Genomic DNA, 26,224 nt, shown 5'->3' with positions numbered 1-26,224 from the left:
TTGTCCCTGCCTCTCCCAGGCAACTACTGTAGTTCTTTCTTTTCACTAGTCAAGTCTTTCTCCAACCTCCTTAGGTAGAGCTAGGTAGACAAAAGAAGTGAGGAACATGGAGCCAGAGTTGCTACTCTCACAATTCAACTGACCCTCTTTACATAACCCCACATCTCAATTATATTGCCTTCATTTGTAGAACTCATTAATTGTAGGTTCATACTGAGTCAAAAATTTTAAAGGGAAAAAAAAAAACACAAAAAACACCACAAAACCCTACTTAACTGCAATTAAAGAAATCTAATGTAACCTGTCAATATAAAAATTATAAATTATTTTGATAATAATATTTGACCAGAACAATTATCTTCTTTCTCTTACATATACCTTTTGTTCTAAGAGTGCCCTGCGGAGCGAGACCCTTTGTTCAAGCTCCCGAAGTTCTCGATCGTGTTGTGCCTCAGCTTGCATCTTGATTTTGCTCTGATATGCATTTAACAGCTCCAGTTCCTGCTGCAGCTGCATCTTCAAAACCTGGCACTCTGCTTCCTGTGCTTCATCCAAACGTAGCTGAGGGAGAAATAAAAGTTACATTCTACCATGAGCTACCTATTCATGACCCATAGAAAGAGGGAGAAGTGTTGGAAAAGACTACTCAGGTCACCCAATTGTTCTCTTTTCTAAGAGTAAACATCTCTGGATTAAAAAAAAGAGGCACAATATCCAATGATGGCATTATGATGATAAAGCTATCATAAGCTATTTGGAGGATGTTTGAATAACCACATTTTTCCTAAGGAAAACCTAGAATCTGGTTTTATAGGTAATACAAAACTCTAAATCTCTTCTTCCCTTCTAGAAATAACTATAGAACAGAATCCAGAAACTGTAGCCTATGGGCCAAATATGGTCATCCACTTGTTTGTTTTGTTTTTCTTATTGTTGTTGTTTTTAAACAACCCACTAGCTAAGAATGATTTTGAAATACTTACACAAACATTATCCTCAATTTTGTCTACTGGTATGTAATGCCTAAAATATTTATTACTTAGCCCTTTAAGGAAAAGATTACACAACTCCCATATACAAAAAGTTTCATATTTGTGTTCAAATACAACCACTTGAATTTCCAATGTAGTACTAATTTTTGATCACAATTTACTAAATCTGTTGATTTTTTTTTGGTCCATTGAGCTTTTATTTTAAGCTTGCATTACATCCCTAGAAAAAAGAATACCAGGATTTTCCCTCCTATGTGTTTTTGTCTTGTGTCTTTGTGGTCCATGATGCCAGCTGAGGTCAGTACAATGAAACCAAACTGGTGAGACGGAACCACATTGTTCTGCCTTTTTCTAGATCTTTCAACTGCATGTCAAATCGGGGGCTGATCACTCCACACTTGTTTAACCTGCTTGTGAGGTTCACAACAATTTCCCCGGCTCTGTGATCACCAATGATTTCAAATTTGCCAATGTAACCATGTTTCATCACCATGGTTAGAAACCTGAAGATGACTCTGGAAGATAGCCTAATAAGTACCTGGCATTTAGCACACCCCCCCCCCCCTTTTTTTTTTTTTTTTTTTTTTTTTTTTTTTTTTTTTGCATTATTGATGCTCCTGAGAGCATTAGCCAAGATGTTCATGTCCATTTTGGTGGCATGGAAAAATGGCGGAAAGAACTGCTCTAATTTTAATAAGCTGTTAAGATCTGTGTCAGCAGGGAACCTATAAAGAATCTCATATCTAAGTATATCACCAAGAACTCTGTATGCAGCATGACATTTCCAAGCAATGTTGAGAACAGAAAGAATACAAACTACCACCACCATTTCACAAGCTACAAGAGAGCTATCATTTACAACTAGAACTTTAACTGCTGAGATTTCATTCAGGTAGTTGAAGTAAAAGGGCACTAAATTTGTTTTTGCTTAAACAAAGCAAACTTACAGCCTGTGTAGAGAGCATTTCATTAATGCTGTGGTCATACTGCTCAGCCAAGATGGCTAACTTCCGGGTCTGCTCCTCCTTGAGCCGTTTTAGAACAGCTTTGTGCTCACTCTTTGGTGTAGTCTCCAGCAGGTGATTTCTTAGTGCTTTGTACTGTCTGGTTTGGATTTTACAGGTATCCTGAAACTGCTTCTTTATTTGGAGTTCTTTCGACTGAGGGGGAAAAAAGGTTTAAGTTTTAACATACAACATTTGGTATACCTCATGCTTATCTGCTAATAAAAAGGGAAAGGCAAAATAAAAAAGCTAGAGTATAAGGTTGCAGGTCCTTTCATACTTGACTACTGGGTCAAAACACTGGATTCTATGCATTTTTTACAATAAAAACTCTAAAACATTAAAATATTAAAAAATAGCCATTTATCCCCAGACTTGAAGCAATACATGTTATTTCACTAGTAAATGTAGTGTCTTCAATAAATACTAAAATTAGCTTTTTAAGGAATATTTTATTTATTTATTTGAGAGGTAGTGTTATGGGGGGTGGAGGCAGAGAGAAAGGTCATCCATCACTGATTCACTCCCCAAATGGCTGCAATGGCTGGAGCTAGGCCAATCCAAAGCCAGGAGCCAGGAGCCCTTTGGTTCCCCAATGTGGGTGCAGGGGCCCAAGCACTTAGGCCATCTTCTACTATTTTCCTAGGCCATAGCAGAGAGTTGGATAGGAAGAGGAGCAGCCGGGACACAAATTGGTGCCTATGTGGGATGCCAGTGCTGCAGGCAGAGGCCTAGTGCACTATGCCACAGCACCAATCCTTAAAATGAGCTTTTATTACTGCTTGCATTCATTACAGAAAATCAAACTTCTTCTGAGGAATTAAGTAGATATAAAAGCATTTTATTGGCAAAACAACATTTTATTGGATTACTGAGGCTGAAAATAAAGCATATTTGGGAGCTGGCATTGTGGTACAGTGGGTTAAGCCACCATCTGTGATATCAGCATCCCATATCCAAGCACCAGTTTGAAGCCCCAGATGCTCTGCTTCTAATCCAGCTCCTGCTAATGTGCCTGGCAAGGCAGTGGAAAATAGTCCAAGTGCTTGGGCCCTAACTACCTAGGTAGGAGACCAGGATGGAGTTACTGGCTTCTGGCTTACGCTTGGCTCAGCCCTAGCTGGCTGTCGGGGCCATTTGGGGAGGGAACCAGCAGACAGATCTCTCAGCTTTCTCTCTCTGCAAATGTCTTTCAAGTAAATAAATAAATCTTAAAAACAAAAAACAAAAAACAAAAAAACACACATTCTGCTCTTTATCTAAAAAAAAAAAGCACTTCCAATTTTGTTTTTCTTTTAAAATATTTATTTATTTATTTAGTGGAAGAAAGATACATAGGGAGAGATATAGAGACAGACAGCTCATATCCTCTGGTTCACTTCTCAAATGCCCACAACCAACAAGAAACTGTAAGCAAGGAACTCAAATCAGTCTCCCAGTAGGTGGTAGGAGCCCAATTACTCAAGCTGTCATCTCTGCCTCTCATGGTCTACATTAGCAGGAAGCTGAAATCAGGAGCCAGAGCAGGGAGTCAACCCCAGATAGTCCCATGTGGGATCTGGGCATCTTGACACCTGCCCTGCCGCAGTTTCTTTTAGAGATAATCTCAACTACTAACTACATTCTCTAAATAGATCCCCCAAAAATAGGGTCTATGGCCAAACTTAAGGATGATTTGAAGTCTCTATTACTAACTAATGAACACTGCCATTACAATTGTCTTTTCCTCTCAAGTAAATAAATAAATCTTAAAAAAAAAAAAGACAGACTATGGAACAAAGGAAGGACAATTCTCATTGAGGTTACATAAATTACATAAAGATTTCTGAAAAAACTAACTTGAGTTTAGAGACAGAAGATCTTTGGTTTTTGTTTTATGTTAATTACTGTGGTAGGTAATCTATGTACTCCAGTTTAAAAAATTTTTTTTCAAGATTTATTTATTTATTTGAAAGGCAGACTTATAGGGAGACAGAGAGAGAGAGAGAAAGATCTTCCACCCACTGGTTTACTCCCCAAATGGCCACAGTTGCCAGGGTTAGGCCAGGCAGAAGCTAGGAGCCAGGAACTTCATCCAGGTCTCTCACATGGGTGCAGGGGCCAAGTTCTTGGGCCATCTTTCTCAGGGGCATTAGCAGGGAGCTGAATCATAAGTGGATTTAAATTGGCTGGCACCAGCCCTTGCTTCTACAAAATTTTACTAACAGATGGGCATTGTGATGGAGCGAGCTAGGCTACTGCTTGATACAATATTACAAGTAGAGTGCCATTCGAGTCCTGGCTCTTCTTGTACCAATCTAGCTTCCTAATGTACTTGGGAAGCAGCGAATTATAGCCCAAATACTTGAGGTCCTGCCACTCAGATGGGATGGATGGATTTCCTGGCTCCTGGCTTCAGCCTGGTTCAATCCCAGCTGATGTAGCCATTTGTAGAGTGAACCAGTGGAAGGAAAATCATTCTCTCTCTCTCTCTCTCACTTTCCTTTTCTATCACTCTGTTTTTCAAATAACTAAATAAATCCTTTTTAAAAAGAAATTTTAACAAGATGAGATAAATTCCTACAAGGTATACTGGTCAAGCCTACAAGTAAGAATCTATGTATTTACTACATTGAGGCAGAATATAAAGTTATTTTACCTTAATATACATACTACCAGGTATTGGTTGGTTGATTCAGTGTGCAATGAATGCATATATGACCAAATTTCTACTTATTTAAGAAAAAGTCTCCCCCTCACCTGTAACACTAATTTAAATATTTTCATATTTTTCACCAAGTGAGGCATAGTCATAAGCTTTTATTCTATGAGAGATCAAGAGCTACCTAGTTAAAAAGAGAAACTCTTGATTTATCTAGGCTTAGTAGTACTGCTATTAAATACAGTTCCTAGTTAACAAAGTTCTTGCAAGTGTTTATAGACAGAAATGGAAGAATGAAATTTAGATACCTTCTGCTTCTACATAGGGATCTTCAAAAAGTTTATAGAAATGCCATTATGAAGAAACTGCAAGGATTTCAAAATTTGTTTGCACCAAAATAAGCTTTTAATTCCATTTTCTGTGAACTTATTGAAGTATGCACATTAACTGCCTGTATTCAATTTTTAAAAAATATTTATTTATTTGAAAGGCAGAGTGACAGAGAGAAATTAAGAGACAGAAAAAGATTTTCCATCCTCTGGTTCAGTTTCCAAATGACCCAACAGCCAGTTCCGGGCTAAGCTAAAGCCAGGAGCTAGGAATTCCACTCAGGTCCAAGTACTCAGGCTATCTTCCACTATCTTCCCAGGCATGTTAGCAGGGAACTGGACTGGAAGTGGAACAGCTGAGACCTGAACAGGCACCGGATGGGATGCTAGCATCACAGGCCATTGCTACAAAACACCAATCTCTGACTATATTCTGTTTCTTTAATGTTGTGCCATGAACACTGTAATAATTCCATATCACTGCCCAATGAGAAAAAAATAACTTGAAAAACTCTTCAACAAGCATAAGGCTTTTTCCAATAAACTGTAACTCTCAATGTCTGACTCAAGTCAAAGATGAAAATAAGCTGAAGTTACTTCCACTGAACACAGACAAAGCACCACGTGGATGACAGCTGAAGGTAATCTTATACAACCCATTCCACAGAAACAGTGCCCCACCCCAAATCCTAATCAACACATGTAAGTATTCAGACTGAAGATTCTTCTTCCTCAATTTAAAACCTTGGAGGGACTGGTTTCCTGGTGTGGAGGGTTAAGCAGTGGACTGTAACACCAGTATCCTACATGGATACTGGTTCATGTCCTGGCTGCTCTACTTCTGATCCAGCACCCTACTAAGGGCTGGGAAAGCAGCAGAGGATGGCCTGAATATGTGGGCCCGTGCCACTCATGTTGGGACCCAGAAAGATCTCCCAGCTTCTGGCCTTGGCCTGGCCCAGCCTTGGCCATTGTGGCCAATGGGGAAGTCAATTAGCAGATGGAAGATATTTCTTTCTCTCTGTAGCTCTTTCAAATAAACAGATGAATCATTAAAAAAAAAAAAAAAAAAAAAAGACCGGCGCCACGGCTCAATAGGCTAATCCTCTGCCTTGCAGCGCTGGCACACCAGGTTCTAGTCCTGGTCGGGGCGCCGGATTCTGTCCCAGTTGCCCCTCTTCCAGGCCAGCTGTCTGCTGTGGCCAGGGAGTGCAGTGGAGGATGGCCCAAGTGCTTGGGCCCTGCACCCCATGGGAGACCAGGAGGAAGCACCTGACTCCTGGCTTCGGATCAGCACGGTGTGCCGGCCGCAGTGCACTGGCCTTGGCAGTCATTGGAGGGTGAACCAACGGCAAAGGAAGACCTTTCTCTCTGTCTCTCTCTCACTGTCCACTCTGCTTGTCAAAAAAAAAAAAAAAAAAAATCTAGGGGCCGGTGCTGTGGCATAGTAGGTTAAGCCTCCACTTGCAGCATGGCCATCCAATACAGGCACTGGTTCAAATCCCGGCTACTCCACTCTGACCCAGCTCCCTGTTAATGGCCTGGGAAAGTAGTGGAAGATGGTTGATATGCTTGGGCCCCTGAACCCACGTGGGAAACCTGGAAGAAGTTCCTGGCTTCTGGCTTCAGATTGGTCCGGCTCTGCTGTTGTGGTCGTTGGGGGAGTGAACCAGTGGATGAAAGACCTCTCTCTCTCTGTAACTCTGCCTCTCAAAAAATAAGTAAGTCTTTAAAAAACTAACCATGAATGGGAAATACTACTTTCTCCTTACTTTTTATGTAGTATCTAAGAAAAATCAGACTACAGTTTATAAGCTTTCAAACTGAAAAGTCTCTAATAACAGGACACAAAAGGAAAGGTTAAAGTAAAACAACTACCCATCACCTAAACACCAGAGAAATGCAGTCACATCAGGTTTATGGTATGAATATAGAAAATCAACAAGCTTTCAGTTTGGTTTACTCTTAGGAGCTGCTGTCTTTAGAATCACAATTACTGGGGACAGTGCTGTGGCACAGTAGGCTAAGCCTCTGCCTACGGCGCCAGCATCCCATACAGGCACCAGTTCATGTCCTGGCTGCTCCTCTTCTGATCCAGCTCTCTGTGTATGGCCTGGGAAGGCAGTGGAGGATGGCCTAAGTGTTTGAGCCCCTTCTCCCACATGGGAGACCTGGAGGAAGCTCCAGCTGTTGTGGCCATTTGGGGAGTGAACCAGTGGATGCAGGATCTTTCTGTTTCTCCCTTTCTCTGTCTGGGAATCTACCTTTCAAATAAATAAGTAAAAATCTCTAAAAAAATTAATTATTTCCGGGCCGGCGCCGCGGCTCACAAGGCTAATCCTCCGCCTAGCGGTGCCAGCACACCAGGTTCTAGTCCCGGTCGGGGCGCCGGATTCTGTCCCGGTTGCCCCTCTTCCAGCCCAGCCCTCTGCTGTGGCCAGGGAGTGCAGTGGAGGATGGCCCAGGTGCTTGGGCCCTGCACCCCATGGGAGACCAGGAGAAGCACCTGGCTCCTGCCATCGGATCAGCACGGTGCGCCAGCCGCAGCCATTGGAGGGTGAACCAACGGCAAAGGAAGACCTTTCTCTCTGTCTCTCTCACTGTCCACTCTGCCTGTCAAAAAAAAAAAAAATTTTTTTTTTAATTATTTCCATAGACATTGCTTTATATATCTTTTGGTGGTAGATTGCTATTACATAGCCAAATGATTATATGTTCACTGCAGAAACAAAATACATATAAAAAATCATCATGAATTCCAATTTTCCTAAGCATTGACAAAGGAAGATTATGGTAACCAACATAACTACTCTGTAAGTGGTGAAATAATTAGCTATCTTGAAGACAGAGTAAAGTGATATTTTACTCAGACACATGGAAAGGTTAAGGCATCTTAACTGTGCTTCTGTTTTTGTTAAGGATAGCTTGTTTGAATGGACTATGATGGGACTAGGCAATACCATTGGGTGTACTGTAGCTTCTAGATCTGCACACAGATTACTTCTGTAAATGAACTGCACTTTACTCCAGCAGAGTTAGCCAGAAAAAAACAAAGAACAGTTTTATGGCTTAAATATTAGTTTGAAAAGTACTAGCAGGGACGTAGAGAAGAGACTTTAATTAAGAAATATTGTAGAATGTGGGCCTTACTGAATATAAAGAGGTATAAAATATGCAGACTTGTACAGATCAATGATCTGATCACCAATGACAGCCTATATATCAAGTACTTTTGGGTTTTGCTTATTAAGACTCATGTGATTCTACTCCTTCAAATATTTATATTTAAGTTACAAACAGAATTGTTAGCTCTGGTTGACTTTCATGAAGGGGAATGGATCAAGTGGCTTGAAAGGAAAAGGGAAGAGGGGGAAACCTTTTATTTATAATGTACTTTTATATTTGGTACAAATCACATTTAGAGTAAATTAAACTTCCAAAATTCTATTACCTGAAATAACAAGGAAAAGCCAACAGGTTAGCATGTTGACGCAAGGAATTTATTATTAGTACTAGACAAGGGGTACATTACAATAAGAATCTTGATTCTTACTTAGTAGCACTCCCCTACAGTTAAAATTTTGGCAACTGTGTTGTATGCTGATGAAAAGTATATAAGCAAAGTTCTGTAGTGATAGACATTCCATACTAAAACAATTCAAATGAAAACAAAAACATTCTCTCAATTTCTTAATAACTGGACATAGGTCTTAGACATTTCCTGCTAACATGGGTGCCTTATTATCCTATCCCCTTTGTAAAGAAGCTTAGGCTTAGGGTGGGATTTGGCAGAATGGTTATGACACTGATGGAACACCCATCCTACATGAAGGGGCTCGATTCAAGTCTTAGCTCTACTTCTGATTTCAGCTTCATGCTAATGCACACCCAGGGAAGTAACAGTGACAACTCAAGGTTTGGGTCCCTGTCATCCATGTGGGAGACCTGGACTAACTTTTGGGTTTCTGGCTTTGATCTGGCCCAGTCCTGTCTGGTGTGGGCTTTGGAGTGAACTAGTGGCTAGAAGATACCTGTCTCTGTCTCATTCAGTTTCTCTGCCTTTCAAATAAAAGTAAGTAAGTACCTTCAAACTCTTAGGCTGTTGTCGAACTTCCATGACATGCTTTCGCCTTAGTTCACGTTCCCTTCGTTTATTATATTCCAGCTGGTTAGTGAGTTCAGTTTGATGCTGCAGTCTGATCAACTCACAGCGCATCTTCTGAATTGTGTTGAGGTGGCGGAACTCCAGTTCTTGCATGGATTCATGTTGTCGCAGAAGCATGGCATGCTCTAAGTCCTTCTGAGTTTGCCTTTTATTTAACTCCTAAACCATAACAAAAAGACAAGGATATAATTTATTGCGTACAATGCCAGAAAAAAAATTTCAGGTAACAGAATAACCAGGAAACAAATGTAATCAACCCTTTGATTCAACAGTAAATATCAGGGTTCTATAACTTTACTTTTGTAAATGGACAGTTAGTACCATAAATTTCCTTATCATATTCATTTATTATGCATTAACTATTTTTTATTTGACAGTGAGAGAAAGGTCTTCCTTCCATTGGTTCACTCCCAAATGGCTGCTATGGCTGGCACACTGCACCGATCCAAAGCCAGGAGCCAGGTGCTTCCTCCTGGTCTCCCATGTGGGTGCAGTGCTCCCACTCCACTGCTCTACCGGGCCACAGCAGAGAGCTGGACTGGAAGAGAAGAAATCAGGACTAGAACCTGGTGCCCATATGGGATGCCGGCACCATAGGCGGAGGATTAACCAAGTGAGCCATGGCACTGGCCCCATGCATTAACATTTTACTGCAATAAATTTAAGACATTATCAAATCTATCTCAAGCAGCTTAATGGCCTCATTTTAAAAATTTGTCTCCTGGGCCCAGCACTACAGTGCAGCAGATTAAGTCACTGCTTATGAAACTGGCATCCCATATTAGAGTGCTGGTTCAAATTCTGGCTGCTCCACTTCCAATCCAACTCCTCGCTAATGTGTGTGGGAAAACAGAAGACAGCCCAACTACTTGAGACCCTGCTACCCACATGGGAGAACCAGATGAAGAACCAGGCTCGTGGCTTTGGCCTGGATCAACCCCAGCAGTTGTAGCCATTTGGGGAGTGAACCAGTGCACGGAAGATCACTCTTTCTCTTGGTCCCTCTCTCTGTAACTCTGCTTTTTGATAAATAGACAAATCTTAAAAAAACAAACAAAAAACTCTATGCTTCTGTTACATCACCTCTCAAATCCAGAAAGTAATATAACTATTTCACAGATTTAACATAAGGGGGGTTAGTGCTATGGCATAGTAGCTTAAGAGTGCCTGCATCCACATAGTAGATCCAGAAGAAGCTCCTGGCTCCTGATAGGCCCAGCTCTGCCATTTTGGCCATTTGTGGAGTGAACCAGTGGATGGAAGACCTCTCTGTCTGTAAATCTGCCTCTCAAATAAATAAATAAATAATTTTTTAAAAAAATAGAAAAAGAGGGGCCAGCGCTGTGGCACAGCGGGTTAATGCCCTGGCCTGAAGCGCCGGCATCCCATATAGGTGCCGGTTCTAGTCCCGGCTGATCCTCTTCCAATCCAGCTCTCTACTGTGGCCTGGGAAAGCAGTGGAAGATGGCCCAAGCCCTTAGGCCCTTGCACCCACGTGGGAGACCAGGAGGAAGCTCCTGGCTCCTGGCTTCAGATCGGCACAGCTCCAGCTGTTGCAGCCATGTAGGGAGTAAACCATCGGGCGGAACATCTCTCTCTCTCTGTCTCTACTCTCTCGGTAACTCTATCTTTCGAATAAATAAAATAAATCTTAAAAAAAAAATAGAAAAAGAAATGAGTTAAAAAATAATGAACTCTCAGAATAATATCTAGCACCTGGTACTCAATACATGCTGTCACTTTATGAAAAAATCCTTTTCTGAGGTTAAAAACAAGTACCCATGTCCATATGTAATGTAAAAGCCAGATTTGCCACCTTTACCTCTGCAATCTCTACCTAGAAGCTAACAGTTTGGTGCCTATGCTGCTCAACTTTCCCCTTCTTTATTGTGACACAATTATTATATATTATTATGTATTTTTTAAATTTGAACAATATATACAAGTATGTAATCTGCTTTCTTCATATATCCAGATAGGATCAGCACATACAAATGATTTTTAAGTTTCATTCAAAATTATTGCTTTGTGGTGACAACAGTTTTTCAATCACTCCTCTATGGCTGGAGTGTTTCCATTATTTGCATTTATAAAGAAAGTAAAAATAAATACCTAGCTGTGGTGCATCCTATAATCAAGCTATTACTGTAGCATTGAGTTCTAGAAGCAGATTTGGCAGGAAAAGCATATGTACATATTACATTTTAAAAGCTAGTGCTGGGGCCAGCTCAGTGGCGCAGTGGGTTAATGCCCTGGCCTGAAGCGCCAGCATCCCATATGGGCCCTGGTTCTAGTTCCAGCTGCTCCTCTTCCCATCCAGCTCTCTGCTATGGCCTGGGATAGCAGTAGAAGATGGCCCAAGTCCTTGGGCCCCTGTACCCATGTGGAGACCTGGAAGAAGCTCCTGGCTCCTGACTTTGGATCAGCGCAGCTCCGGCCACTGCGGCCATTTGGGGAGTGAACCAGCGGATGGAAGACCTCTCTCTCTGTCTCTACCTCTCTCTGTAACTCTGTCTTTCAAATAAATAAAATAAAACTTAAAAAAAAAAAAAAAAAAAAAGCTAGTGCTATAATTCACACTCCCAAAGGTGAGTACCACTTTAGACCCTTTCTGACAGTGTCCATTAACCCATGCCACTAATAGTACTGTTTATAAATCTTACTAATTTTTCTGATCTATCTGTAACAAGTTCCAATTTGAATTTCTTTACTAGGGTATTCCCACAATGATAACATTTAGGAGTTTATTTTAACCGAATTTTGACAGTAAATTTACCTATGCTCACAGGTATCCTAATCATAAGGAAAATTATTTTCACTGTTATAAGAATTTCTACAGGGTCGGCATTGTGCTATAGCCAGTAAAGCAACAGACTACAATGCCAGCATACCATATGGGTGCTGGTTCATGTCCTGGCTGTTCCACTTCCAATCCAGAAAGTGCATGAGAAAGCAGTGGAACATGGCCCAAGGCCTTAAGTCCCTGTACCCATGTGGAAAATCCTGAAGAAGCTCCTGGCTTCAAACTGGCCTAGCCATGGCCATTGTGGCCATAATGGGGAGTTAACCAGTGGATGGAAGATCTCTCTCTGTAATTGCGCCTTTCAAATAAATAAAATAAATCTTAAGAAAAATTTCTACATTTACCTGATTAATAATTATATGATTATAAAAATATGTTACATGGTAATACACATGGCACATATTTCAGACCAAAGAGGCAAAGATTACCCAGTTGATTTCCTTATATTTAAAAAATATTTCTTAACACATTTATTTATTTGAAAGGCAGAGTTACAGAGAGGCAGAGGCAGAAAGAGACACAGGTCTTCCACCTGCTGGTTCATTTCCTAGATGGCTGCAATGGCTGGAGCTGTGTCGATTTGAAGACAGGAGCTTCTTCCTAGTCTCCCTCGTGAGTGCAGGGGTCCAAGGACTTGGGCCACCTTCCACTGCTTTCCCAGGCCATAGCAGAGAGCTGGATGGGAAGTTGAGCAGCCAGGACTTGAACCAGCACTGATATGGGATGCCAATAATGCAGGCAGTGGCTTTACCTGCTACACTCTAGCACCAGACCCTAAAAATTAATTTCATTCACAGATTTAATAAATATTTATTGAATTTATATGATAGGTCAGACACTGGGGATATAAAGAACTTTAAAAAGCCTGGAACTTTAACAATTTCCATTCCAGTGGGACAAAAGTGCATACATGTAGGTGTCTGAAAAGGATCCAGAGGTCAAGGAAGGAATTCTGAGGAGATTACACTGGAATAGAAACATAGAGAAGAGTAATCTAGGCAGATAGTATAGTACAAAAGCTTTGACACTATAACATAATCAGCATATTATCAGAAGATTACCCTTATAAAGGATTTACAATTTTATCTCATTCTAACATACCTCCCTGACAAGGTCCTGCTCCAAGTTATGACGCCCAAGTAACATTCTTCTTTTGAAGCGACGGCATTCTAGCTCTAGATATTGTCTCTGACGTCGAAGAAGGTTAGCTTCTTCTTCTGCTTGGAAATGCTGTATATTCTCCTTCTGTTTGGAAAGCCACTCCTGTTTTTCTTTTTTTGGGGTGCTCTGGTTTTCATTCAGTTCCTAGAAACATAAAAAACAACTTAGCACCAGACATAAGACACATCCTTCTTTAAAACCTCTCCAGGGGTGGCGCTGTGGTGTGGTGGGTTAAGCCGCCACCTGCAGGGCTGGCATTCCATATGGGTGCCAGTTAGAGACCTGGCAACTCCACTTCCGATCCAGCTTTCTACTGTGGCCTGGGGAAGCAGTAGAAGATGGCCCAAGTCCTTGGGCCCCTGGACCCATGTGGGAGACCTGGAAGAAGTTCCTGGCTCCTGGCTTCGGATCAGCACAGCTTGGACCATTGCAGCTAGTTGGGGAGTGAACCAGCAGATGGAAGACCTCTCTCTCTCTCTCTCCATCTCCTTCTCTCTATATATAACTCTGACCTTCAAATAAATAAATAAATCTTAAAAAAATAAAAATAAAACCTTTCCAAATGGGGCTGGTGCTGTGGTGCAGCGGGTGAAGCTGTGGCCCACAGCATTAGCACCTCATATGGGCACTTGTTTGAGTCCTGACTGTTTCACTTCTGATCTAGCTCCCAGCTAATGAGCCTGGGAAAGCAGTGGAAGATGGCCCAAAAGCTTGGGCCTCTGCACCCACATAGGAGACCTGGAAGAAAGCCCCTGACTCCTGGCTGTGGTCGTTATAGCCATTTGCGAATGGAAGATCTCTCTCTCTCTCTTTCACTCTGCCTTTCACTAAATAAATAAATATTAAAAACACTCTTTCCAAGCACATTAACAATGCAGTACTTTCAGGTAAAAATCATGCATGAGGCTGGACATGTGGCATAGTGGGTAAAGCTACCGCCTCCAGTGCCAGCATCCCATACGGATGCCGGTTCGAGACTCGACTGCTCCACTTCTGATCCAGTTCTCTGCTACGGCCTGGGAAAGCACTAGAAGATGGCCCAAGTCCTTGGTACCTGCACCCATGTGGAAGACCCAAAAGAAGCTCCTGGCTCCTGGCTGCAGATTGGAACAGCTCTGGCTGTTATATCCAACTGAGGAGTGAACCAGCAGATAGAAGATTGATCTCTCTCTCTCTCTCTCTCTCTCTCTCTGCCTCTCCTTCTCTGTGTAACTCTAACTTCCAAATAAATAAATAAATCGTTAAAAAAATCATCTATGAATTGAAATCAGGACTAAAATATAGTTGAATATTTCACTTCTTAGTTTTGGACATTCTCAATACATTTCTGGCAAAAAAAAATTTTTTTTTTAAGGTTTATTTTATGTATTTGAAAGAGTTACAGAGAGAGGTAGAGACAGAAGAGTTCTTCCATCCACTAGTTCATTCCCCAAATGGCTACAACAGCCAGAACTGAGCCAACTCAAAGCCAGGAGCCAGGAACTTCTAGGATTCCCACATGGGTGCAGGGGCCCCAGGATTTGGGCCATCTTCTACTGCTTTCCCAGGTGCATTAGCAGGGAGCTGGATCAGAAGTGGAACAGCAGAGACTCGAACTAGTGACCATGTGGGATGCTGATGCTGCTGAACATGTGGGGCTTTAATCCACTACGCTACAGTGCTGGCCCCTCTGGCACAATTTTAACAATTCTAAAAAAGAACCAGGAATTAAATATAAACCAATGAATGGTATTTAATTTACAGAATTAGTAACCATTGAACAAATTAAAATCGATACTTTTCTTTTTTAAAAAGATTTATTTATTTGAAAGTGAAAGTTACACAGGGAGACAAGAAGAGGCAAAGTTACAAAGAGGTAGAGAGCGAGGTCTTCCAACCACTGGTTCAATTCCCAGATGGCTGCAACAGCCGGACCTGTGCCAATCCAAAGCCAGGAGTTTCTTCTGGGATCTCCCACATGAAAGCAGGGGCCCAAGGACTTGAGCCATCCTCCACTGCTTTCCCAGGCCATAGCAGAGAGTTAGATTGGAAGTGGAGCAGCCGGGACTCGAATCGGCGCCCATATGGGACGCCGGCACTGAAGTGGGTGGCTTTACCCACTACGACACTGCACTGGCCCCTAAAATCAATACTTTTCTAAACAGTTTTAAATACCATCTCACAAACTACCTCAGGAAAACACATTTATATGGGACAAGATAAAAAAAATGACAATACAGTCAGTGATGCAAATCCTAGCATGTTAATTAACATACTAGCATCAATCATTTACAGAATATAAAGTGGTCATCTTTCCTAGATATGAGATGACTTTTCAGGCATTAGCAAACTTAGAGTCTTTCCTCTGTTATTGAACAAAGAGACTATTTATTTAGATATTTAATTAATAAGATATTCAAACACATAAAAATAAAAACAAAGAAATTAGTAGTTCTCAATGCAGGAGTGTACGTTTAAGAACTATAGGGGGCCGGCACTGTGGTATAGCAGGTAAAACCGCCGCCTGCAGTGCCGGCATCCCATATAGGCAACGGTTAGAGTCCTATCTGCTCCACTTCCGATCCAGCTCTCTGCTGTGGCCTGGGGAAGCAGTAGAAGATGGTCCAAGTCCTTGTGCCCCTGCTCCCGCACAGGAGACCCAGAAGAAGCTCCTGGCTCCTGGCTTTGGATTGACACAACTCCGGCCTTTGCGGCCATTTGGGGAGTGAACAAGCGGATCAAAGACCTCTCTCTCTCTCTGCCTCTGTCTCTCTGTAGCTCTGACTTTCAAATAAATAAATAATTATTTAAATAAAAAAAAAAGACACTATGGGAAGATGCAGGAATGACATGGGTACATGCAGAGAATCACTTGGGTGTCTTTAAAAATCTGCCAGAAAACTCCCCCTCTCTGATATGTTCTTTTCTCTAGCAGGGATGGAGAACATTTGGCCCATGGGTCTTAAGTGCTCTGGCCCTGCCAAGGCAAGCACAGATGGGACTTGAAATTCAATATATCTGGCCGGCGCCGCGGCTCACTAGGCTAATCCTCCGCCTAGCGGCGCCGGCACACCGGGTTCTAGTCCCGGTCGGGGCGCCGGATTCTGTCCCGGTTGCCCCTCTTCCAGGCCAGCCCTCTGCTGTGGCCAGGGAGTGCAGTGGAGGATGGCCCAGGTGCTTGGGCCCTGCACCCCATGGGAGACCAGGAAAAGCACCTGGCTCCTGGCTCCTGCCATCGGATCAGCGCGGTGCGCTGGCCGCAGCGCGCCGGCCGCGGCGGCCATTGGAGGGTGAACCAACGGCAAAGGAAGACCTTTCTCTCTGTCTCTCTCTCTCACTGTCCACTCTGTCAAAAAAAAAAAATAAAAATAAAAAAAAAAAAAAAAGAAATTCAATATATCTGTAGCAGGCCAATTTTTAGGTTGATAATTTTGTATGGCCTATGAATGAAAAGCCGGTGCTGTGGCATAGCAGGTAAAGCCGCAGCCTGCAGTGCCGGCATCTGGCTGCTCCTCTTCCAATCCAGATCTCTGCTATGGCCTGGAAAGCAGTGGAAGATGGCCCAAGTCCTTGCACAACTGCACCCAAGTGGGAGACCCGGAAGAAGCTCCTGGCTCCTGGCTTTGGATCAGTGTAGCTCCAGCCGTTGTGGCCATCTGGAGAGTGAACCAGCAGATGAAATACTCACACTCACACTCACTCACTCTCTCTCTCTGCCTCTCTGTAACTCTGAGTTCCAAATAAATAAATAAATCTTCAAAATAAAAATATCCAAATAAATCCTTGGTAGAAAAAAGGTTCCCCACCTTTGTTCTATAGTGAGGATCATTATTCTAAATGAACATACTACACACACAAAAGAAAATAAATTGGTTTGACTACAAGCTATTTGCCTAAAGGATTATCAAAACTAACCCATAAAGTAAAATTTCATTTCACTGGAAAACTGAAGTGTACCAATGTACTATGTTGGATATTTACAGATAGAAATCCCATTTATAATTTTTTCATATTCAGTGTTCCAATATAGAGTTTGATTTTTGTATTATTGTTACGGGAATATTTCACAGGTTATACCTTTTAGAGTTGGAAAATTTTATAAATGAAACTCTTTGGCAGAGTATTTATAGCAAGTCTTTGTCCACTAATTTGTACACAATAGGACTAACATACATGATTACAAGGCCAATACTTAGACACATATAAAGCATTAATATCAATAATTTTTATTTTATCAAGATCAATTAAGTTATCATAGTGTGCTAACTAATCACATGTACTAAAAATTTCAGTTGGTCATTCACACTGGAATTAAGGCTTTCTTCAAAGTTAATGCGAACTGATTTTTTTAAAAAGTTTAAAAAGTAGCGCATGAAGGGCAAATATTAAAACATGTCACCATGAAGAAATAATTAGCATATTGATCCAGTAAAGAAAATGTGACAAACATGCCTCTTATCCTTTTTCCATGTTAAAATTATTATAAAAAGAAATTATTATAATCTTCTAAGGTAAGGTTTATTTTTAAAGTATGAAATGTGGTCTTTTTCCACAGCTTATATGTTTTTATTTTTAATGGGTAAGTTACATAACATGTAACTAAACTACTATTTTATTTTTTAATTTTTTATTTATTTATTTATTTTGACAGGCAGAGTGGACAGTGAGAGAGAGAGACAGAGAGAAAGGTCTTCCTTTGCCGTTGGTTCACCCTCCAATGGCCGCCGCGGCCGGCGCACCGCGCTGATCCGATGGCAGGAGCCAGGTACTTACCCTGGTCTCCCATGGGGTGCAGGGCCCAAGCACTTGGGCCATCCTCCACTGCACTCCCTGGCCACAGCAGAGAGCTGGGCTGGAAGAGGGGCAACCGGGACAGAATCCGGCGCCCCGACCGGGACTAGAACCTGGTGTGCCAGCGCCGCAAGGCGGAAGGTTAGCCTAGTGAGCCGTGGCGCCAGCCCCTAAACTACTATTAAAAATCATATTTTCAAGAACCTATTTTAGATCCTAGTTGACTAGGAAGCTCAATTAAGCATAACTGCTTATATTCAATGTCTTCATTTATGCTAACATTTATTTAACATCCACAGCCAAAGAAAATACTTAGAGTTGAGAACCATTAGTTATAACTAATAAGCAGGTAACTGGTTAGTAAATTTTTATAAAGTAAGTACCTCCTTAAGTTGCTCTTTTCGAAGTTTATATTCTCTTTTCTGGGACTCCAAAAAGCTATTCAGTTCCTTCTTCTGTTGGGCTTGAATATGTTGCTGAAATTTCTTCTCTTCATTGGCCATCACTTTAGCCTATATGAAATTAAAAATGAATCAAATTAGTTAAGTAGATAAAAACTGAAAGTAGCAGGTTAAGTTGCAGCCTGAGACACCAGCATCCCATATGGTTGCCAGTCCAAGTCCCAGCTGCTTCACTTCTGATCCAGCTCCCTGCTAATGCGCCTGGGAAAGCAGTGGTTGGCCCCAGCATTTGGAACCTTGCCACCCACGTGGAAGACCCAGATGGAGTTCCAGGCTCCTGGCTTTAGCCTAGTCCAGCCTGGCCATTGTGGTAGCTTAACCAAATAGGATAAATCTTTTATTTTTTTAAAATAATTGAGAACATTGTTGCTACTTTAAAAAAAAAAAGGATTCATTCATTTACTTCTAAAGTTAAAAAGAGAGAATCTTTCACCCACTGGTTCACTCCTCAGATGGCTGCAAGAGCCAATGCTTGGCCAGGCTGAAGCCAGGAACCAAGAACTTCATCTGGTCTCCCATGTGGATGGCATGAGCCCAAACACCTGAGCCATTTTCTGCTTCTTTTCCCAGGCCATCACCAGGGACCTGGATTAGAAGTGGAGCATTCAGGACATGAACTGGCACCCATATGGGATGCTGGTGTTGCAGGTAGAGGTTTACCACAAGGAGGGCCCTGGGATTAACTGGAATTTTAATTCATAATTTCTAATATTCTCTGTATGTTTTAATCTTCAAATATTCTGATATGAAAATGCTACTAAAAATATAAGGATGGATTCCAAACAGAAGACAGAATTATGAATGACCTTTTGAGACCAAATCATCTACTAATGGTTTTATCAGATAATCAGGGAGCCAAAATCCTAGAATAAATGAATGACTTACCCCCATGACACTATAAAACTATCAAGCATAAGGATATGACTCCATGATTATTAGTACTTGATATTAAAACAAATTAACTTTCCATACTCAAAATGCACATATACAATTAGGGGACCATCTTTTTTTGTGACTGATCTGTCATCAATCAATAGAAAGTTTTATGCAAGTTACATAAATGCTTCTCCCTTTCCTCAATTGACATGGTTCCTTGAAACAGATACCCTAATACCAAAACGTCATGTTGGTTAATTTTGAGAAAGACATAAGCTAAAACAAGCAAATTAATAATAGTGAATCAACTACCTCTTTTTCCATGGCAGCCTGGTGCTTCTTGATAAGTTTCTCCATTTCTGCAGCAAAATTATTTCGCTGAGTTTCAAGGTCTTTGTCTAATCTGAGGCGGTGTTCATCCATCTCAGCCTTTAGCTTATTTTCTAGAGTCATCAGTTGCTTTTGATGTTGACGCCTCATTCGCTTGTAGCCAGACATCTGTTCTCTAAGCTCAGAGTCCTGCTCATGTTCTTGCATCTGCCTTGTAACCTAGACATAAAATAATGGAGAGAAAATAATAAGGCAAAACATTTTTTTTCAAAGGCATTTTAGACCATACCACTATTAATTAAGTAGGTAGTTAAGGTAAGAGAACCCAATGTTAGCAGTGTCCAATTAAATTTCCAGGAGACTTTAAAAAGAAATAGAATAGATAAGCTGGTTATAAAATTGTATATGAGAACGTAAAGGACCTAGAACAACCACAACTTGGGCCATCTTCTACTGCTTTACCAGACCACAGGAGAGAGCTGGATCGGAAGAGGAGCAGCCGGGACTAAACTCGTGTGCATATGGGATGCCAGCACCGCAGGCGAAGGATTAACCTACTGTACCACAGTGCTGGCCTTTGTAGCATTCCTTTTTATAGTTGAATTATTCCATTGTGTGTTTAATTTTTTAATCCACTGATAGGAATTTGTGTTGTTTATACCTTTTGACTACTGTGAAAAGTGTTGCTATGAACATGAGCATATGTGCAGTTGTCTGAATTTGAGCTTTTAATTGTTTGAGAGGCAGAAGGACAGAGACAAAGAGACTAGAATGGTCATATCTAGTAGTTCACTTCCCAAATGCCCCCAGTGGTCCGTGGCTGGAGGCGAAGCCAGGAGCCAGGAATTCAATTCAGGTATCCCACATGAGTGGCAGGAATTACCTGAGCCATCATCACTGCTTCTAGGGCCTACATTGACAGAAAGCTTGATTCAGGAACTAGATGCAGGCTTTGAACCCAGGCACTCCAATAGGGAATACAAGTGTCTTAACCACAGGCCAAACATCTGCCCTTTTCAAATTTTTTTTTTTTAATTTAGAATATTACTATTAAAATTCTATTATTAAAATATACAATGCCTCTGGTAATGATCATTCTATTCTCTCTAACCAGGAGTTAGTTTTCTTAGATTTTTAGATGTGTCTTTATGTGCCTAGCTTATTTCACTTAGCATAGTTTCCTCTAGATTCATCTGTGAGGTTGCAAATGACAAGATTCCCCCACCCACATTTTTTTCTTTTAAGATTTACTTATTTGAAAGGCAGAGTAACAGAGAGGAAGAAACAGAGAGAGAGAGAGAGAGAGAGAGAGAGAGAGAGAAATCTTCTATCAGCTGATTCAATCCCCAAATGGCGGCAACAGCTGATGCTGGGCTAGGCTGAAGCAAGGAGCTAGGAATGCTATCTGGGTCTCCCACTAGGACGGTAGGGCCCCAAGTACTTGGGCCATCTTCTGCTGCTTTCCCAGGAGCACTAGCAGCGAGCTGGGTCAGAAGCAGGACTTGAACTGGTGCACTGACAGGGATGCTGGCATTACATAACTCCAGCCTCATCTCCACCCCCCCCCCCCTGTTTTAAGGTAGAACAATATTCTACTTTATGTATGTATATATACATACCACATTTTCTTTATTTATTCATCTGGTGATGGCCATTTAGGCTGATTTCCCTATCTTGGCTATCGTGAATAATGCTACAATAAACAAGGGAACATAGATATCCCTTCTACATATTGCTTTCAGTTTCTTGGATATATACCCAGGAGCAGGATTAAAGGATCATATGGTAATTCGATTTTTAGTTTTTTGAGGAATCTCCTTACTGTTTTCCATAAAGGCTATACAACAATATACAAGAGTTCCCTTTTCTCTACACTCTTGCCAACACTTGCTGTCTTTCATCCTTTTGATAATGTTTTAAATTCTTTTGGGTATATATCTAGGAGTAAAATTGTTGAGTCATACAGAAACTATGTTTAACTTTCTGAGAAATCATTAACTTTTCAGCAGTGGCTAACCCATTTGACTAGCAATGTTTAAGAATTACATATGCGCTACAATACCTCTCATCTTGTTTTCTTTTAAGTACAGGCATTCTAGTGGGTGTGCAGTGGTGCCTCATTATGGTTTTAAGTTGCATTTTTCTAATAACTACTGATATTTTCATGTGTTCCTTTTCCATTTGTGTATCTTTTTTTTTTTTTCTTAAGAATTATTTCATTTATTTGAGAGAAGGCAAGGCAGAGAGAGAGAGAGGTCTTCCTTCTGCTGGTTCATTCCCTAGATGGCCACAATGGTCAGGGCTGGGGCAGGCTGAAGCCAGGAGCCTGTTCTGGGTCTCCCATGTGGGTACAGGGATCCAAGGGCTTACGCTACCTTCTGTTGCCTTCCCAGGCACATTAGGAGGGAGCTAGATTGGAAGTGGAGTAGCTGGAACCCGAAAGGGTACCCATATGGGATGCCAGTGTGGCAGGTGGCAGCTTAACCCACTATGTCACAATGCTGGCCCATTGTATATCTTCTTTAGAGAAATGTCTGTTCAAGTCCTTTGCCTAATTTTAAATTGGGTTGTTTAAAATGGATTACTTTTCACAATCTTTTTTATTGCAGTTAAATACACCCATATGGGATGCCAACAATGCAGGAGGAGGCCTAACCTTCTATGCCACAGCACTGGCCCCTCAAACTTAATGTAAATGTTTAATTTATCATTCAAAACAGTAGAGAAGGAACAGGTAAATTACAGACGGAGAAAAAATATTTTTAAGATGTATATGGGATGCAGTATTTGTATCCAGACCATATTAAAAAAGCTCCTGGGGCAGGCATTGTGCTATAGCAGGTTTACCTACTGCGTGTGCCACTGGCAACCTATATGGATGCCAGTTTGAGTTCTGGCTGCTCCACTTCCTATCCAGTTCTCTGCTAATGTACCTGGCAAAGCAGCAGAGGATGGCCCAAGTGGGAGACCTGGAAGAAGCTCCTGGCTTTAATCTGGTCCAGCCCTGGTCATTGAGGCCATCTAGGGAGTGACCCAGCAGATGGAAGATTCCGTTTCTCCTCTCTCTCTTTAACTGTACCTCTTAAATAAAATAAATCTTAAAAAAAAAAAAAAAAGTTTCTGTGCATCAAAAAAAGATGAATGGGCAAGCATTTGGTCTAGAGACCAAGCTGCTGGTGAGGAGACATCAGTCCCACACTGAGTTTCAAATATGAGAGCCTGGTTCTCTGCTTCCTAATTTCACTTTCTTGGTAATGCAGATGCTGGGATGCAGCAGTGATGGCTCAAGGAGTTGGGATCCTACCACTGCATGGGAGACCTAGACTGAGCCATTAGCACCTAAATTTGTTCTCTACACCCTTGCCCTGGCCATTACTGACATCTGGGTAGTGAACCAGTGGGAGTTTTCTATCTTGCTTGCTTTGTCTCCCAAATAGAAAAAACAAACAAAACCAGATAAACGGTCCAACAAAAGACTTACAAATATGTTTCATTAAAAAAGATATATGAGGGGCAGGCGATGTGGCAAACCATTTAAGACTCTGCTTAGGACATCTGTGTCCCACATCACAGTGCTTGGGTTTGAAGCCCTGCTGTGCTTCCAATCAAGCGTCCTGTCAATGCACACCTTGGGGGATAGCAGGTGATGGTTCAAGTAATTGGATCTTTTTTTTTTTTTTTTTTTTTTTTTTTTTTTTTAATTTATTTTTTGACAGGCAGAGTGGACAGTGAGAGAGAGAGACAGAGAGAAAGGTCTTCCTTTGCCGTTGGTTCACCCTCCAATGGCCGCCGCGGCCGGCGCGCTGCGGCCGGCGCACCGCACTGATCCGATGGCAGGAGCCAGGAGCCAGGTGCTTTTCCTGGTCTCCCATGGGGTGCAGGGCCCAAGCACCTGGGCCATCCTCCACTGCACTCCCGGGCCACAGCAGAGGGCTGGCCTGGAAGAGGGGCAACCGGGACAGAATCCGGCGCCCCGACCGGGACTAGAACCCGGTGTGCCGGCGCCGCTAGGCGGAGGATTAGCCTAGTGAGCCGCGGCGCCGGCCAAGTAATTGGATCTTTATTAGCAATGTGGGAGACACAGACTGAGTTCCAGGCTTCTGGCTTTGGCCTGATCCAGCCCCAGCTGTTGTGGGCATTTTGAGAGTGAACTAGATGGAAGATCTCCCCTCCTGCCTCCCTCCCTATCCTGTGTGTGTATGTGTGTCTTTCAAATAAATAAAAAAACTTAAAGTATGAACTGATAATAAGTAGAATAAAAAATGACATCTTTAGTTATAAAGAACTGCCAATTAAAATCACAATGACATTCTATTTCACACCCACTAGAATGGCTAAAATATGAGACTGATAACATCAAATGTTGGGAGAGGATGTTGACCAACTGTAACTCTTATGCTTTGGTAATGGGTATGTGAAACAGTACAACTAGTTTTTGATAACTGACACGTTCTGATAAAGCTAAACATACATATATCCTATTATCCAGTAATTCTATCCTTAGGAATTTACTAAAGGAAATTAAAATACCATGTTCACACAAAAAGTTGGTAAAGAATATAGCACTGGGGTAGGCATTTAGCTAAGATGTCACTTGGGATGCCTGCAAGCCATATTTGAGTCCCAGTTCCACTTCTGATTCCAGCTTCCTGGTGATGAAGCAGGAAGGCTGCTGGCTATGGCTGAAATACTTAGGTTCCTGCCGACTCATTTGGAGACCCAGATGTTGTTCCAGGTTCCAGTCTCTGGCCTGGCTCAGCCCTGGAAGTTGTGAAAATTTGGGGAGTGAATTAGTGGGTAAAAGACTTCTCTCTGTCTTCCAAATAAATAATAAATCTTTGCAAAACAACAGGAGTGGGTGTAGTGTTGCAATGGGTTAACCCACTGCTTGGGACACCTGTGAGTGCCTGATTCAAGTTCCAGTTATTCTACACTTCCAATCCAGCTTCCTGCTAATGCACAAGGGAAGCAGTAGATGATGGCCCAAGTACTTAGGTTCTTGCCACTCATACGTGAGACCTGGATGGAGTTCTTGGCTCCCTGCTAGAGTCTGTCCCAGCTGCGGCCATTGTGGCCTTTTGGGACATAGATTGACAGCTGGAGGATCTCTCTGTCTCTCCCCAGATGGAAAACAAATTAAATGTTCATCAATAGAAAAAAATATATATAAATTCTATTATAATCAAAAAATGAGAAACTGTTTATAGTATAAATAAGACTGAACTTTGAATAACATACAAAACAGATGTCAGAAACATTAATCTGAGCTAAATAAGGCAGATACCCAAAAGCATATTCTGTTTGATTCCACCGATACAAAATCCAAGAATATTTAAAACAAACAAGAGTGAAGAAACACAAAATGATAGTCGCAGAAGTGAAGAACTGACTAAACAGGACTATAAAAGAGAACCTTTTAGAGGGCTGGCATGGTGGTGTACCAGGTTAAAGCCATTGCCTGCAATGCTGGCATCCCATATGGGTGCAGGTTCAAGTCTTGGTTGCCCTACTTCCAATCTAGCTCCCTGCTAATGTGCCTGGGGAAAGCAGCAGAGGACAGCCCAAGTGCTTAGACCTCTGCACCCATGTGGGTGACCCAGAAGAAACCTGGTCACTGTGCCTATTTGGAGAGTGAACCAGCGAATGGAAGACCTCTCTCTCTGTCTACCCTTCCATGCCCCTATAAATCTGCCTTTCAAATAAATAAAACTAAATATTATAAAAGAGAGAGAGAACTTCCTGGGATGATAGTTTTTTTTTTTTTTTTTTAAAGATCTATGTATTTGAAAGGCAGAGGTTACAGAGAGAGAGAGAGAAAGAGAAAGCCAGGAGCTTCTTCTGGGTCTCCCACATGGGTACAAGGGCTCAAGAATCTGGGCCATCCTCCACTAGCTTCCCAAAGCAAATTAGCAGGGAGCTAGATCAGAAGCAGAGGAGGATTCAAACTAATGCAATTATGGGATGCTGGCCCACCTACTACACCACAAAACTGGCCCCAGATGACAGAAATTTGATGTAACTTTTTTTTAGGTGATGGTTAATGCAACTGTGTAGAATTTTAAAAACTCTTCTATCTGGGGCCGGCACTATGACGCAGCGGGTTAACGCCCTGGCCTGCAGTGCCAGCATCCCATATGGATGCCGGTTCAGACCTGGCTGTTCCACTTCTGATCCAGCTCTCTGCTATGGCCTGGGAAAGCAGTAAAAGATGGCCCAAGTCCTTGGGCCCCTGCACCTGCATCGAAGACATGGAAGAAGCTCCTAGCTCCTGGCTTTGGATCGGTGCAGCTCCAGCTGCTGTGGCCATCTGGGGAGTGAATCAGCGGATGGAAGACTCTCTCTCTCTCTTTGTAACTCTGACTTTCAAATAAATAAATGAAGTTTTTAAATAAAAAACTCTTGCCGGCGCCGCGGCTCACGAGGCTAATCCTCTGCCTGTGGCGCCGGCACTCCGGGTTCTAGTCCTGGTTGGGGCGCCGGATTCTGCCCGGTTGCCCCTCTTCCAGTCCAGCTCTCTGCTGTGGCCCGAGAAGGCAGTGGAGGATGGCCCAAGTGCTTGGACCCTGCACCCGCATGGGAGACCAGGAGGAAGCACATGGTTCCTGGCTTCGGATCAATGCAGCGCGCCAGCCATAGCAACCATTTGTGGGGTGAACCAACGGAAGGAAGACCTTTCTCTCTGTCTCTCTCTC

At 42.1% G+C, this 26,224-nt stretch overlaps 1 protein-coding gene and 1 pseudogene across 6 annotated transcripts in view; both read right to left on the bottom strand.

The window, feature by feature from the left end:
* TAOK1 (TAO kinase 1) overlaps positions 1 to 26,224 on the bottom strand; it is a 176,922-nt gene that overhangs the window by 22,862 nt on the left and 127,836 nt on the right. For all 6 annotated transcript variants that reach the window (XM_051824587.2, XM_051824588.2, XM_070061154.1 and 3 more), the window contains 6 exons: positions 19,515 to 19,751; positions 18,249 to 18,377; positions 13,036 to 13,239; positions 9,051 to 9,290; positions 1,940 to 2,152; positions 379 to 561 (listed from right to left, as the gene is read on the bottom strand). In XM_051824587.2, coding sequence (XP_051680547.1) covers positions 379 to 561; positions 1,940 to 2,152; positions 9,051 to 9,290; positions 13,036 to 13,239; positions 18,249 to 18,377; positions 19,515 to 19,751 — 1,206 coding nt within the window. The remainder of the gene's footprint in view (positions 1 to 378; positions 562 to 1,939; positions 2,153 to 9,050; positions 9,291 to 13,035; positions 13,240 to 18,248; positions 18,378 to 19,514; positions 19,752 to 26,224) is intronic.
* Positions 568 to 1,933, bottom strand: LOC127484360 (small ribosomal subunit protein uS8-like; annotated as a pseudogene).

The sequence above is a fragment of the Oryctolagus cuniculus genome, chromosome 17 (assembly GCF_964237555.1).
Source record: "Oryctolagus cuniculus chromosome 17, mOryCun1.1, whole genome shotgun sequence".
Classification (NCBI taxonomy): Eukaryota; Metazoa; Chordata; class Mammalia; order Lagomorpha; family Leporidae; genus Oryctolagus; species Oryctolagus cuniculus.
This window is presented reverse-complemented; position numbering and strand designations above follow the sequence as displayed.